The 15,995-nt window shown below is 41.1% G+C and overlaps 1 protein-coding gene across 1 annotated transcript in view; it reads right to left on the bottom strand.

Annotated features, from left to right (window-relative positions):
- Positions 1-15,995, bottom strand: part of hdgfl2 (HDGF like 2) — a 29,259-nt gene that overhangs the window by 11,412 nt on the left and 1,852 nt on the right. Inside the window, exons 2-10 of the mRNA XM_063200609.1 lie at positions 13,390-13,466; positions 12,522-12,660; positions 8,932-9,099; positions 8,559-8,693; positions 7,150-7,218; positions 6,219-6,399; positions 4,796-4,877; positions 2,780-3,068; positions 748-875 (exon numbers count right to left, since the gene is read on the bottom strand). Coding sequence (XP_063056679.1) covers positions 748-875; positions 2,780-3,068; positions 4,796-4,877; positions 6,219-6,399; positions 7,150-7,218; positions 8,559-8,693; positions 8,932-9,099; positions 12,522-12,660; positions 13,390-13,466 — 1,268 coding nt within the window. The remainder of the gene's footprint in view (positions 1-747; positions 876-2,779; positions 3,069-4,795; positions 4,878-6,218; positions 6,400-7,149; positions 7,219-8,558; positions 8,694-8,931; positions 9,100-12,521; positions 12,661-13,389; positions 13,467-15,995) is intronic.

Here is a 15,995-nt window from a genome sequence, read left to right as displayed (position 1 = left end):
GTGTGTGTGTGTGTGTGTGTGTGTGTGTGTGTCTGTGTGATTATAGTCAATGTCCAATTTATATGTTTAGTTTAACTGCACATTGGAGACAAATGCGGGTTTAGCAGCAAACTTGCGCGACCGCTGTTGAAGCCTTTGTAAACATGTCTATTGGCTGACTTGAGCAGTCACTCACAGGCGCCCGCCTACAACATTGTGACTTCTTGTTCACCTTCACATTTCAGATCTTTAAAGTCATTAAGCACATTAAACTCATCCAATGCATTATTACTGATCTAACCAAAGGTCTTAATGACCACAATGGGAGACAGGTCTTTCTCCGATGTTCCTCCTAAATTACATAACAGCCGCATATGGATTTAAATCTTTCTCTCTCTAATTTCCATTTTTATTTTACTTCTGTTTCTAAGGTGGCCTTAGATGGTTTAAGTAAAATGCAATGTATTTTTTTTATTATCATCATCATCATCATCATTATTATTATCATACTGTGTAACTTTGTAAAGAACATTTCAGTATGAAAGTTAACCAAAGCAAAGCAAAGGTATCATATGTGACCTACTCAGTTGCCATGATGGCAAAGAGCCATTCATTCCACTGAACAGCTTGTTATTGATCATCCCCCATTTGCAAACATATCTTTTCAGAGTAAGGAGTGGATCTCACCATAAACTGAATAAATTCAGAAATTAATTAACTAAACTGATCCCTTGCTAAAACAAATGAATTGCATTTTAATTGTATTACTTTGGTCTTTCCACGGCACGTTGTACTTTCTTCTTCTTTTGTTTTTCTTTTTTCTCTTCTTCTTTGTCCTTCTTCCACCTTTCTTTCTTCTGGTTGTCAGATCGCCCCTTCTTTTTTGGCTGCTGCTTCTGCAAAAGACATTCAACTTGATTTAGTGATCAGTTCGAAAGGCAGTATATACAGTATGATGGTATGGGGATGCAGCAGTACGGTGGTTATACGGTCTTTTTTGAACTCATATAAAGAGTTCAAATGAATGCTCTATGATGTACAGATTTCAGACAGCATACACAGCTAACCAAGTCATTAGGCTCGTTCGTGACGACGCAGTAAGATTTCTGCTAGGCAGTGGGCATGCGCACTTTGCCAGTTTGATGCATTGTGGTTAGAAAATTCTAACCAGAATTTTTCTTTGAATCTGATTTGTACTCTACCTTGAAGGGCATCTCCACTTTTGTTTTCAATAGCCAAATAAACAACTAAAAAATGACATGTATGGCACATTCAGGCCCACTGAGAACCGCGCTGGTGCCCGTTGCCGCACCTAATCGCGAACCGGCCGGCGTCTTCACGGCACAGATCTTGTCGTTTGCAAACCAGAAAGTTGGTTCGCAGTGCCAAGCAAAAAATACTTGGTTTTTCCTGTGACAACAGTGTGAGCATCAGCAGGTTTACTCGGATAACACAGTCACATAACAGTCGGAAAGCAGGGTCTGTGGTAGGCACAGAACTGGACGCCCTCACAACCACAGCTGACAAGAGGACACTTAGCAGATTAGACTCTATCCTGGACAACTACAAGCACCCCCTGTACCCAGTCTTCGACAACCAGAGAAGCCTGTTCAGCCACAGACTGCGCGCCATCTCCTGCAAGACAGACAGGCTGCGAAAGTCCTTTGTACCCAGGGCCATCCAGCTATTCAACATTGCACAGAAGGACACACAAAGAGAGATCGTCATAGGGGACTGGACTGCATAACAGATCCCTCTCCTGCACACTTTATCTACCTGGACTCTTTACCCTATGACTCCTCCTCTTTCATTGGAATGCACAGCTGTTTGTGTGTGTGTGTGTGTGTGTGTGTGTGTGTGTGTGTGTGTGTGTGTGTGTGTGTGTGTGTGTGTGTGTGTGTGTGTGTGTGTGTGTGTGTGTGTGTGTGTGTGTGTGTGTGGTGTGTGTGTGTGGAGAGACACAGTTGACGTGTGTAACCCCTTGGACTACTGATACTCCTGGACACTTTGATGGTAACTTTGTCTTGGCCACCCAGCACAGGTGACACTATGTACACTTTATCTTTGGTGTGTGTGTGTGTGTGTGTGTGTGTGTGTGTGTGTGTGTGTGTGTGTGTGTGTGTGTGTGTGTGTGTGTGTGTGTGTGTGTGTGTGTGTGTGTGTGTGTGTGAGTGTGAGAGAGAGTGTGTGTGTAGTGACACAGGGGGCGACACCCCCCCCCCCCCATCCTTTTTCCAGGGAATACTATGGACATTGTACTAGGCAGAGAGACTATGGACACTCCTGGACACTTTATGAACACTTTGTCTTGGCTTCTATGTGCCACTTGGCTAAGGCACATGTTAACACTGTGGACTTTTACACTTTATATTTGGTGTGTGTGTGTGTGTGTGTGTGTGTGTGTGTGTGTGTGTGTGTGTGTGTGTGTGTGTGTGTGTGTGTGTGTGTGTGTGTGTGTGTGTGTGTGTGTGTGAGAGAGAGAGAGATGCCTTGGCAAAATGTATGCAACAGTAAGCTATATATGATTATTTTATGTGTAAATATGTGTATTATGTCTTGTGGGTAATGTCTTTATTTATGTGTGTATGCTACTTGGCACCTTAATTTCCCTCTGGGATCAATAAACGATACTCTACTCTACTCTCTACTCTACTCTACATGCGGAAAAGTTCAGAGCCCGGTATGAATGCTGGTGGTTTGCAGGTTAACACTTTAGTGCCGAACGTAACTGGTGCTGGCACGGGCATGGTTCTGGCTGGCCTGAAAACAGTAATAGTGGACTCGAGATATAGACACTAACCTCGATCGGTGAGGGTGAGTCCGAGTCAGATGGTGCGGGCCGCGGAGGTGGAGGCGGCTTCTTGGTCTTCTTCAGAGGGTAGTCGTCTACTCCCTCGTCTGAGCTGCTGCTGCTCTCCGCTTTCCCACCCTTCTCCTTCTCTTTCTTCTTCTTCTCCTCCTCCTCCTTCTCCCGCTCCCGGAGCCTCAGGAGCTCCTCCGATTCCTCCTTTTTCCGGCGTTCCTCCATCTCACGCCGGCGCTCCTCGTCTCGCTTCTTCCATTCGCTTATGCGGTCCACGTCACTGCCACTGTGTATACATTGACAAAGTGTCATTAACCCATTTAAGCATGATGCTGCGTATATACTGCATTGACCAAGGCGCCTGGAGTGACATAGATGCTGCATTCAGGCTCTTGAGATTTTTATTTCTTTATTTAATCCATTGATGCCTGATGTTGCGTTGCGCAACATTGGCCCTGGCGCCTGGAGCTGCATTACGCAACATTGAGGCTCATGAGATTTGAGACAACTTTATTAAAGATCTCCGTTCGTTTGAGATGAATAAACACATTCTAATGAAAGATGAAGATCTTAGCGCTTAATTGCAAGTTAGTGCATATTTGTATGTGCTTCAGAAGCTGAGATATTTAGGATTTTATAGGCTGAGGGCAGCTTTTCTCAAAAAGGGTTCAGGCATTCAGCACCCTTTTTTGAAGTTGCATTAGGCGTCAAGTGGGTATGGTAGACCTGAATGAAGACAGACATTCTACTGCAAGATGAGGGTCTTAGCTATTAAATGCAACTTATTACATGTTTTTATGTGCTCCAGGGGCTGAGATATTTTGCCACTTTTTGCCAAAATCAGGGGACCATGTTGGAAATAAGTGTTTCTACACTTTTACATGTTATCCCTTGGATACCCTTTGTCTTCCTATATCCATAAATAAAACAAACCCAAACAAAAAAGGGCTTAGGCATTCAGCAGGCGTCTGGCTTACACTGTGTGAATTTTTGCCCGATTTTGCCACAATTTGCCACTCGCACGACTTTTATGGAGTGTAGACTCACATTGTGTAGTGTACATGGGGTAACGACAAGCGATTTCACCTCACAATCGTGCAATCGTAGGGTCGCAAGAAAATCAAAACTATTTGAAATCCTGGTCGTCCCTCGTGAGTAAATTGCATAGTTATGGTGCATTCCAGTCCCAATCCATACTAGTAGGAGATCGCACTTATCCAACCCCTACTATGAAAAATGCTGGAACGCCAGTCGAAGTGGGAGCTCCAACTAGCGAAGTCGGGGTGACTCGCACTACTCCCACCTCAACAAATCGAAGTCGGATGATAATGGGGGCGCCCATGGAGCCGTTATTTAAAATGTCAATAAATAAGTGAAACTTAAATTTTCTTTTGTGCAGCTGTTCCAAACACAGCCATTTTAACTCAACACATTCTTCATGTTGTTACATGATATTGTGTCACCATAAATGTAACATATGACAGAGTAATAGCTATTATGGCTCATTTGGCTCGTATCAAAACACCTCGCTAAAGCCAGCTAAACCACGATGGTTGCCATGGTTGTAGAGCTCCCACTTCAATGGTCAGGAACGGGAGCAGAAATATTCAGGTTGGATAAGTGCAATCTCCTACTATTTTGTATTGGGACTGGAATGGGCCATAAAAGCAGTGCTACGACCCGATTTGACACTACACATGCACAAATTGACAGGGCAGTGCGATTTGCTCTGAGGCGCTTCCTCATCTCACCTCAGGTGCGCATGTTCCCTCCTCGTTTTTGTCACATGCAGTCCCTAAACAAGCCTGTCGAGGACTTGAGTCGTGAGATGTGAACTTTTAAATAGTATATAAATAAAATCAATAAATTACCTCGTGCAGTGTGAGTAGGAGCTTAATACCCACGACTGAAAATATCGCACAGTGTATGCCCGGCTTTAGTCTTAAAATGGGTTAATTCAGCTACAATGGGCTGACTTCCAACTTGCAGTGCCTGTATGTGACTCTACTGTACCTGTCGCTGTCAGAGTCAGAGTCTGATGCCTTCTCTGGTACTGGTTTCTTTTTCCTTGCTTGTGGTTTAGAAGGTTTTTTTTCTGAGCAGGAAAACAAAAATACAAAGCAAGTCATACTGTGAGTTATGTAACAGTTTCATCTGATCATCTTGTAGACAAGACACATTTACAGAAAAAAGTCTATATTAGGATGCTAGAAGCATTTTCTTTGTAAAAGTTTGGAGCACATTTGGAGCAAATCCCACAAAATTCAACTAGTCCTGTTCTGAAGCTGAATTTTGACCATGAAATTTGCACAAAAAGTCAGACTGAATCCTAAACATCTGTGGAAGGCCATCAAGAATGTACAGTTACTCTAGGTGGCTATCAGGGGAAAGCTCACACAGTATTCCATTCCTCTTGCAGCTTAAAGTATCATAATGTTTCTGAACGGGGGCTCTACAGCCCCTCACAAGGCCTGAGAGACCCCTTTTGGGTGTTGAGGAGACAGCTTGGGGGGGGCACTTCTTAGCAATTGAGGGCATTTCATTTTTAATACAAAGGGGGACGTTGTCAGTCTTATGCTGAGGTCAAGTGAGCGTTGGCAGGCTTATGAGGCGGTCAAGGGAGCGTTTGTCACAAAAAGGTTGAGGACCACTGATGCAGCACAACAGCATCAAGTGTCCTCCTTTAACCCATTGATGCCTGATGTTGCGTTGCGCAACATTGGCCCTGGCGCGTGGAGCTGCATTACGCAACATTCAGGCTCCTGAGATTTGAGACAACTTTATTAAAAATCTCTGTTTGCTTGAGATGAATTAACACATTCTAATGAAATATGAGGGTCTTAGCGTTTAAATGCAACTCAGTGCATATTTTTATGTGCTTCAGAAGCTGAGATATTTAGGTTTTTATATAGGCTGAGGGCAGCTTTTCTTAAAAACGGCTCAGGCATTCAGCACCCTTTTTTTGCAGGTGCCTTAGGCGTCAATGGGTTAAACACTGGGCATCAGACTTGACAGTCTACACCTGGATTTATCTTTAAAGCTAAACTGAGGCAATTTGGGGGAAAAAATCCTTGGGAACCTTCCTCTGCTTTAATTGTTATATTCATTGGTGTTGCTGTTTTTGTGGTATTGCCATTGTATGAGTATGTGCATATATTTTTGCTCTTTATGAGTCAGGTTTTTCTTGTTTAGACAAACAACCTCAGAAAAAAATAATGGCTACAGTCCACGCAGCATTCCCAGTGAATCAGGCTGGCTGAATAGAGTTTGCTCTTAACTTGTTGGCCGTTGGGCCTACTTCAGGCGACTCTGGCATAGAGACAAGGAGTAGTATGGTGTTTTGTAATTTAAAAACCCTTTATTTTAACTGGGGAACATAACTAAAAACGCCAACCGGTTTCAACCACACAGGGTCCAGAGTTTGCTCTCGTCTTACCCTTCTTAGCTGCCTGGGCGCGTTTAGGGGCAGGTGCGTCAGAGTCAGACTCAGACTTGGAGCCCGATGCCGATTCAGAACCAGAGATTGCAGGGCGAGGTTTGGAATCATCAGAGTCAGACTGACCTCCTTTCTGATTCGACTCTGACCCAGAATCAGAATCAGAGTCCGCCGAGGGCTTCTGTTGAGCAAAACAAAAATCATAACAATAATTAGCATCTAAATAAACTCTACGACTTTTATCTAACTCACCAGACATAACATCCCAATGATGTTCAATGGGGTTTTATTTCTGGTGAGTTAGAATGCTCATAACATCAAAGCACCAAAACGTGGTATGGTTATCTATAGGGTATAATCAAGAGGGAAGTGTGGGTGACTAGATCAAAAAACAAGAAACAGCTGACAGCAAGGCATCAAGGATATCTGGGCTTCCATAACTCCCATGCAATGCCACCGCCACTGACTTCAATGTTAAACGCAGCATTCCAGTCACTAAGGCAAAGAGCTTAGTAACCAAGTATTAAACATTGAAATGCAATTTAGAGAGTACCAAATTTCAACTGTTTTGATGTAATCCGAATTTCTTTCTTTTTTTCCATTTTCAGTTCTTTACAACACTACAAAACTGTTTTGCGTAATAACTTGGAACAGTTGAAATAGAGCATTTGAGGTTTTTTATTATTTTATCTTTTTAAATACCATCATTGAAAGGTTCATTCAAAAACATTTGAATTGTACTCTAATGGCTGATGACTTGAAAATGATGATGACTGTCATTTATATTGATTATTTGGGGAAATCAGTGAAAAAATGTCATTTGCATAATAATTTGGAACACAGTGTATAGAAACAATAAATGTAAATACAATTTATTACACCTGTACTTTGTCAAATGAATGTGATACTGGATATGAGAATAGTTTTTTACCGCCTTTTTTCCTTTTGCTGTTGTCTTTCTGCCACCTCTTCCAGCAGGCTTCTTCTCTGGTTTAAAATCCTTAAGAGTAAATCACAGCACATCAATGAGCATAGAATGAAATCATGCAGGCCTGAAAATGTACCATCACCCAGTAAAGGAATGAATGAATATAAAGCCTGCATGCATGTCCAGGCATTTTGTACAAAGTTGAATTTGAAGGGTGCATGGGTTGTGGCAATGTGGCTATGTAACACTGTGTCAAGCACAATACAACTTGTGAATAATGAGTCAGGACTTCAGTCAGGAGTGAAGAGATCAATGTGCCTTTCATTACAGCGCCATTTCTAGATAATAAAAAAAATCGCCATGTTTCATTTGGTGCAACTACTTCTGGATCGGTTAACTAGTCAGCTGTTTTATTTCAAGAAGTCAGCCGTCTAGTTTGTCATAAAAATAAAAAGCATTGGCCCTGCCGTGGCCAACCGGTAGGGCACTCGTCTACCATGTGGCTGACCCGGATTCGATTCCCGGCTCGGGTCTTTTGCCGGCCCTTTCCCATCTCTCTCTCCCCACTCGCAAGTCAAAAAGACCAAAAAATAAATAAATCTAAAAAATAAAAATAAAAATCAAACATTTTCGGTCTTCATGTCGTTAAATTACATGACTGCCTCTCACAAGCGACAAACCCTAAGCTCTGCTAAACTGCCTCCTACATTGCAAATTTAATAGCTGAAATAGCTATTAATAGCTGACCCAACATCAAACAATATCTACAGCCCCCCATGTAGGTTACAAACATTTACAAATAACTGGTGCATTTGTACACAAGAACACAAGCAGAGTTCATCATCATACCACTATGTCCATAAACATTCCGATACTGTGTGTGCATGTGAAATCTGGAAAGAACAGCTAAACACCTATAACAGAAGACTTTTAAAAAACCCTGATATGCATGCATTTCAATGGTGAGCACCATGTCTTTGACGGAGTTCCGGAAGGGGGCAGTTAGCTTAACGAAAAAGGTCAGTTGAGCTTTAAAAGCACTGTGTAAGATGACGGCCAGAGCAGGTATTGCAACTATGCTGCTAATTCAACCTGTGCTGCCTATTGCCAAATTTCATCTCTTCATCAATATTTACTGATTAAAACTACTATTTACTAGTATTAACAAAGTACAGTACGTTTTGCAAATAAAAATGTCTATTTCTGGAAATTTGAAATGTCGGACATGGAGAAGAGCAACCTTTTCATGTATGTGAAGTGTAATTTTCCCCATTCATAATGGATACTAAGAATTTAATGGTGGTAGTAACTATTTGTGAAAAAGGAGTGAATGAGCAGCATGAATTCTGGAAAGAAACCGCAAAAAATATTACACAGTGCATCTTTAATTGTTCTTCTGGTGGCTTCTTTACCTGGTCGCTGCTTTTTCCTGAGTCCGAATCTGATGGAGATGGAGAGGGCTCAGGCTCGGACTCTGAGGTGGACCCGCCGCCTTGCTGCCTGGTGTTCTCCGTGGATGACCCCCGAGCCTTCTTTGCCGACAATGGCTAGAAACATGACAAGATGGTCATATGTATTAAATGTAGATTAGAAGAAGGGCAGTGCAATTAAGGGAATTTTGATTATGATTACGCTTTTGTCAGGCTAATTGATCTCTTTACTCATATTTTTGGGGTTAAGCCGAGAATCGGGCCAGGCTTCGTCATAGACACCAACATGGGCAGCAACTCTCACTAATTCAATGTCCTATTAATCTTTGCCATACACATGGGTTCTATTTATTACCTTCGACTCTGTGTTTTTCCGCTTTAGCCCTCCTCTCCCTTGATCCTCACTCCCGGAGTTGGAATCTTCACTGCCACTTCCAGCATTCCATGGTACAGCCTCTCGATCTTCCTCTGCATCGCTTTTTGGCTCGGCATCATTGTCCTCTGTGTCAGAGGAACTTGCTGGCTGTAATAGAGAGACAAAAGCATCACCATTATTTGATTCTTCATTCTTTATTTGATTCTTAATTAATTTGATTCCTATTCAATTCCTATTTATCAGTCATCTACGGAAGATGCATCGCAATTATTGTCAGTGTCGGGCACATTAGTCCATTAAAAAGTGACTAGTTACCAGGGGAAGTAACTATGGCACTTTTGTTTTTCTAACAAATTCAAGATTCAAGAGTTTATCGTCATTGGCTATGGTTACATGATGTTTTTAAGTCCGATTTAATAAATGAGATTTAAATAAAACGGATTAAGAGTTATTTTGCGACATGTATACATGGCACTTTCACTTAAATCTGATTAAACGTCTAGGGAAAAGAAAGCATTGCTATTGGACTGAGGATGCACGTGCTGAGCGAGCCAAATAAGGCATGGGGGCGTGGTCGCTGAACCTCCGGGGCTACCAGGACAGGTTACAGGACCAGGCTAATCTTCTGCCCGAAAATGAATGCCTTTGGTCGGACTCAAAGCTTGGGACTGCCCTATGGTCTGGTTCTTTCAAAATGCTAGTTAGCTTACCCACCTAGCTTAGAAAAACGAGTGGTCAGGGTGATGTAGAGTAATTTTGTTGTGCTTCATTACTTCGTGGGGCACTTTTACATCAATATTTGGAAGCCACAACATTTATAGTCGCTGAGGGACTTCAAATTAAGCAAAACTTCATGTAGGACATCAACAGGAAGTGCCGTCATTTTTTCCCTATTAGCAAAGAGCACGGGGTCTTGGCGCCATCGTCTGGCCAACGAGCATGCGTGGAACGACCAGACTTATTCTGGGTATCTGCACATTTTTCATCACCCAATTTAATGCTTTTTAATACCATTTTTAATACCTCCAACAGTAAAATTAATACCACTACACGGGTGTGCTGGTGTGTGTTACATGGTATAATATTGCTATTGTTATTACATTGCTATAATGTAATGTAATACATACATTCACACTGCTCACTGTGTTATTTTATTCTCATTGCCTGCTCCCTAGTCACTTTCTGCACCAGATGTTTGTCATGACTTGTCAAAGAGGTTTCTGTATGATGTGGGAGTTGTCATGAAATCGGCCCCTTCCTTAGATAATTCATTATAATTTCAAATCAAGTAGCCAGCATCTGTGTAACTCCATGTGCTAAAATATTCTTTCAGTTGATCTGGCTGCTGCATAGGTGGGCCTAAACTCTAATACCCTAGTCATTTTTGTGCTTAATTTAACCATAGAGATGACAACAAAAAAGAGTGAGGTGGCGCGCACACACACTACCCATTAGTTTAAAACATCATTAACCAAAAAGTCATCTAAAACTGAAACAATTTCAAAATTGTGTATATTTGAAAAGTTTGATGACATTTCATGAAATACCTTCAATATAAAAATTAAAAACGGACCAACAATTCATCTTTTATAATGGATAAATATTGGAGGGCAGTGCACCTTAGTCTAGGAGAGATAACCTGTGGCGTGAAAAGGGTTAAAAAGGAACGACTGCTCAGCTCTGGACTGCTCCTCCTGTTTGTTCCCCCCAGCTCCATCATAGAGACTTTAGTGGGCGTTCTACTTTCAGTTTAGCAAGTCGCTCTTCAGAGTGGGAGCAAAGACACAGCAGCAGTTGAACTTGATATGAATTCCACAAACATTTCCCTAACCGCGGACACGCGGCGACTGGAATAGCGATGCAAACACCACGCGGTTACCGATTTGGACATCCTCGCATATCCTCATTGCGACATAGAAAACACTCCGTTACGCGCCCGATTTATGTTACATATTAAACGCTTGCAACTTCACAACACTCGTGCTCACTTCGGATTGCATTAGCATCTCACAGCATCAAATAATACGCCACGAAGCTCGAGGACACTTTGAAGTAGCATATTGTATGAATGCATTCATCATGCATTCATGAAATTATATGCGTTAGCAAACACAAACCTAAACGAGAGGGCATGGCTAACATTAGGAGAGGGAGCATTATAGAGCACGAGCAGGCTAGATGACGAGATACAAAGTTTGAAAACAATGCAGTCATTTTAAGACTTACGCTTTCGACGAGTAAACTGGCACCACAGATATAGCTTCCACGCTGCATATTGGTTGATGAAATTTAACAAGTTTCACTTTCAACTGTACTGCGGTCAGTCACACGCACTGTGGTGGATGGGATTTAGCCTACTAAGTCAGCCATCGCCATCATCCAGTAGGGGGATCCGAACGATAGGGTCTGCTACCCCGGCGGGCCTGTCACTATCGAGTGCATTGTTTACCCCAGGCATGACTGACAGTCTCGAAACCTTGTTGCCGCCTTATAGTTATGAAACAATGTTTTTACGGAAGACTCTGCAGGCATCTATATTTTATTACATTGTGTCTGGGTGAAATGTAATGCCAGGCTTTCATATTTAATGCCACACCACAAAAAATAGCTAAATTTAATGCTTTTCACGGCCTTAAATCATATGTTCTAAATTTAATGATTTTTAATACTTTTTAATGCACCGCGGGGACCCTGTTACTGTAATTCTGAATAAAAGGTTACATGACATGACAGAGGAATGTGTTTAATCAGATTTAAAAGAGGAATAAACCACCCACTTCAATCGGAATTAAGTTTAAATCAGAATAAACTTAAATCCTGTTCGGTAAGTGTTTACATGATATTTTTAGAGCGGAATTAAGTTTTAATCAGATTTAAAGTGAGTTAAATCGGACTTAAGTGTCTCATGTAAACAAGGCCATTGTCATTAAAGGCAACGAAATTGTGTGTGGAGCAACACACAGCGTAGTTTCAAGTAGTAGCAGTAGAAGTAGTGCTGCTACTACTACTACTTCATAGAACATACTGTAAATGTTCTAGCAAACAGCTTCCTTGGTGGAGGTCTACACTCTCTAAGGGCAGTAGTCATATCTGATTTGTATACCGTTTTTGTTTGATTGTCTTAGTCCCCAGCGGTTCCCAAACTTTTTCCCCCGCGCACCCCCTTTTACATTTAAATGTGGTTCGCGCACCCCTTAAGCGAATGTTGCAATGCCGCACATTTTTGGGTAATCTTGATTTCCAATCAACATTTTTTTTCTGCCGTCATTATAATAGAACTTATTGCATGACAAATCTAGGAGTTATAAATTACACTTCAGATGGATCCTTCCAGCATACAATTCATGAAACAATTAAAACTACCTGACGTTCATTAATGCTGGATAAAAAAAACACACATATCCGCCATTGCTCTATTCAGCTCGCGCATCCCCTTGTGACAGGCCGCTCACCCCCAGGGGTGCACGCACCACAGTTTGGGAAACCCTGTGTTAGTCGGTCTTGATATGCATTTGTCTTGTGTGAATTTGGACATGTGTCTGGCAAATAAACAGAATATGAATACTCACTGCAGGGGTACTGTAGGAAGCATGCGGGTTGTTTTGGATCTCCCACAATCCTTCATTGAAGCCTTTTCGTTTATTTGGCTTGCCAAAGCGGTCACGGTACTTCTCAAACGCAAACAGATCCTTTGCCGCAAGGAAGGCACTGAGAGAAGAACAAAAAAAAAAAAACATGTTACTTTTGTGACTTTTTATTATTTTGCATTTGTTAGAGTGTGTCTAATTTAGAAGCAATCAAATAAGCAGTTTTAATAGAATGCCAACCAGTTTAGAGAAGCTACAGTGGAATGCAAAGATTTGGGCATCCTTTTAGAAACCGTTACACTGGTTTATTTTTTGTTGAGTTTTTAAAGCAACTTAGATACAATTTAGATACTTAGATACACAAATTACATCCAAAACACAGGACACCAAGACGTTTTATTTCCAACTCATACAGAAATGTACGTCATTTCAAAGAGTTCAAATCATTTTTCTAGCCAGAGTGTGTGCTCTCTATTCGCTCGGTCACCGTCTCAGTTGAATAATTGTGATTAATAATCGTGATTTCAGTTTTGATCTAAATAATCATGATTATGATTAATAATCCGTAATCGTGAAGCCCTATTTTTAGGTGTCAATTGTGACATCAGCTTGCCTGCAGCCAGACAGGAGCGGTGGACTCGTAGAAGCACAGTGTTCAGCTGAAATGATTCATGTGCGTACCATTACAAGCACCATGAATGATGTCGAAGTCCGGGAGGCCAAACGTTACATACCTGACACAGACATCTCTGACTTTTGCATTAAAGTGTTCGAGGTCAAATCTCCAAAGAGAAACTTTCGATCTCTGTTCACCACCATAATCCAACATCTCCATAACAGTCATACTCACGTTTCATGAGTGCCAAAGAAGAAAATTGGAATCTTGTTTGGTGGAGGTTTCACTGCCCCATCTGCCACATCCTCAATCTAGGGAATATGAAACGCCAAAAGCAAAGAGACAAATGAATATATGAATATATATATATATATTAATGTGCAAACACAGATGAAAAAAAATGTCTGACTCAATCTCCTGATTAGATTTAAATACTTGCAAGACTACTGTACCTGTTGCACACAAAACACCTTTAAAGGAACAGTCCACCCTTTTTTCATTTTCACAAACAGTATTTGCGGTATTTCCAAGTATTACACATGAAAAAAAATCTTCTCAGTAGTGTGTGTTCAGTTCTTAGATTTATTAGCATCAGAATTATTAGCATTATGCTGCATAGCTTAGCATAATCACTGGAAGTAAATGGTACCAATGTGCAAGTGATCACTGCACTGAATTAAATAGCTCTTTTGCACTCTGGTGAGTTTCACATTCATTTTAAAGTGGTTTATAACTAATTAGATGATGTTTTATTTGGTGCCGTAGACTTCCACTGCTACGTTTAATATCGTAATACTGCCGAATTAGGACACGCAAACACATAGAGAAAATCAAAGTATTCTCATACTTTACCAAGGCTGCGTACGCATTCGTTTGTGTACAACCAGCTGGAACCAGTGTATAATGCCAGAGCGTTAAAATGACAAGTCGACTTGAACTGTCTATCGCAATTCGACACTGTGCAAATCTTGAGGAGCACAATTTAACTTGCAAAGGCGTTGCACCTCAACGCAGAATGGACTTGTGTGAAATAAATATACCTTTTCCTAAGTAATTTCCTGAAATAAGGTGGATTTGCAGCATTTCCAAGTATTATTCATAAATGTGCATATCATTTTCTTCTCAGCGCTTTACGTACTTAGATTTATTGGTACCAGAATTGTTAGCATAGCTTATCATAATCACTGGAAGTAAATGGAACCATTAGCATCAAGCCAAAAGTGATCACTGTATGGGATTGAATAGCCGTTTTGTACTCTGGTGAATTTTACATTCATTTTGAAGTGGTATAAGTACATTTGATGATATTTTGTGCATTGCTATGCTTGATATGGTTATACTGTTTAACTAGGCAATGCAAACACATGGAAAAAATCCTATGTATTCTCATATTTTACTAGGGCTTAAATGGGCAATTTCTTGAAATGAGTGGACTGTTCCTTTAAGATTATGAACAAAAAGGACCAGATAATAAAAAACATCACCACCACCAAAAAGAAAATGACGAGTCAAGTTCCAATTTGCATGTCTGATTAAGTTTTGCAAGGGCCCGAAAGTGTCTTTCAGTAGTTGCAGCTTTTCAGGGTACTTCAGTCATTAAGCTTAAGTTAGTTGTCTGATTTATGTTTTGGTGTGCTGACATTTTGGCACTACGCCTTCATCAGAGTATCCATACCAAAAGTGAAAACTTTCTTATATAAACAAGTGCATCATGGGACACCCAATGGGAAGTCCCACCCAATAAGTACATCAAGAATGTGAACACAATGCATATACTATAGTATACTTACAAAAAGGTGAAAGATTCACAACGTCAAGGTACATTATATGATTAAAAAACAAAAACAATTGCACCACTGTAGTCGGTCCACTTTGGTAAAGTTATAACATCACAATTCAACACAGTTCTTCATTTAATCCACTTTTAAAACTTTGCCAAGTAAAGATCCAGTATGCCTCCTGTTGTCATAAAAGACATTCAATGTCACCACCTTGTTTTTATTTTTTTTTATTTGCTCAATTAGGTGATGCTAAAGCACTTGCCCCTTTGCCTTTGTTTTTTTAGAGATTTTGTTGGTGCCACACAGACTGGTCTGAATATTTCAGAAACTGCTGGTGTACAGGCAGCAGACAGGCAACCGCAACTGAAATAGCAACTTGTTACAACAAAAGTACACATGAGAAGAGTATCTCTGAATGCACAGCACATAATTGGACCTTAAGACAGATGGGTACACATCAGCACAGTGGAGCTCAAACTGTGGTACGCATACCACTGGTGGTACTTAAGACATCTCTGGTGGTACTTGGAAGAATTCATTTTTTGTGCATTGATTTGAAGGCTGATCAAGTTGTTGCAGCTGAAAATTGGTCTCACATTTTGTAATATTGAACTGTATGAATCTCAAAACATAATGCAGAATAATACTAGGCTAGCATGAAATTTAAATTCAATTTAAATGCAAGTGTTCAATTTAGCTGTTGATGCCGTTATGAACCTCTCCTGTATTGACTGGCATGCTGCGATATTCTAATGTTGGTTGTCAAGGTGGTACTCGGAGAGCTCAATATTTCCTCGGGTGGTACTTAACACAAAAAGTTTGAGAACCACTGCATCAGCAGAAGACCACACCAGGAGCCACAGGAAACACAGGCTAAAATTCAGACAGGCTCACCAAAACAAGTCATGGGTAAGCAGTTAGTCCGTCAGACTTGTAGCCCAAAGGTTGCTGGTTCGACTCCCAACACGCCAGGTTGGTTGAGGGAGTAATTAACCAGTGCTCTCTCCCCATCCTCCTCCATGACTGAGCTGAGGTACCCTGAGCATGGTAGTAGTACTG

The sequence above is a fragment of the Engraulis encrasicolus genome, chromosome 6 (genome assembly GCF_034702125.1).
Source record: "Engraulis encrasicolus isolate BLACKSEA-1 chromosome 6, IST_EnEncr_1.0, whole genome shotgun sequence".
NCBI lineage: Eukaryota > Metazoa > Chordata > Actinopteri > Clupeiformes > Engraulidae > Engraulis > Engraulis encrasicolus.
Note: the sequence above shows the minus strand (reverse complement) of the source record. Positions and strands in the feature narration are given on the sequence as shown.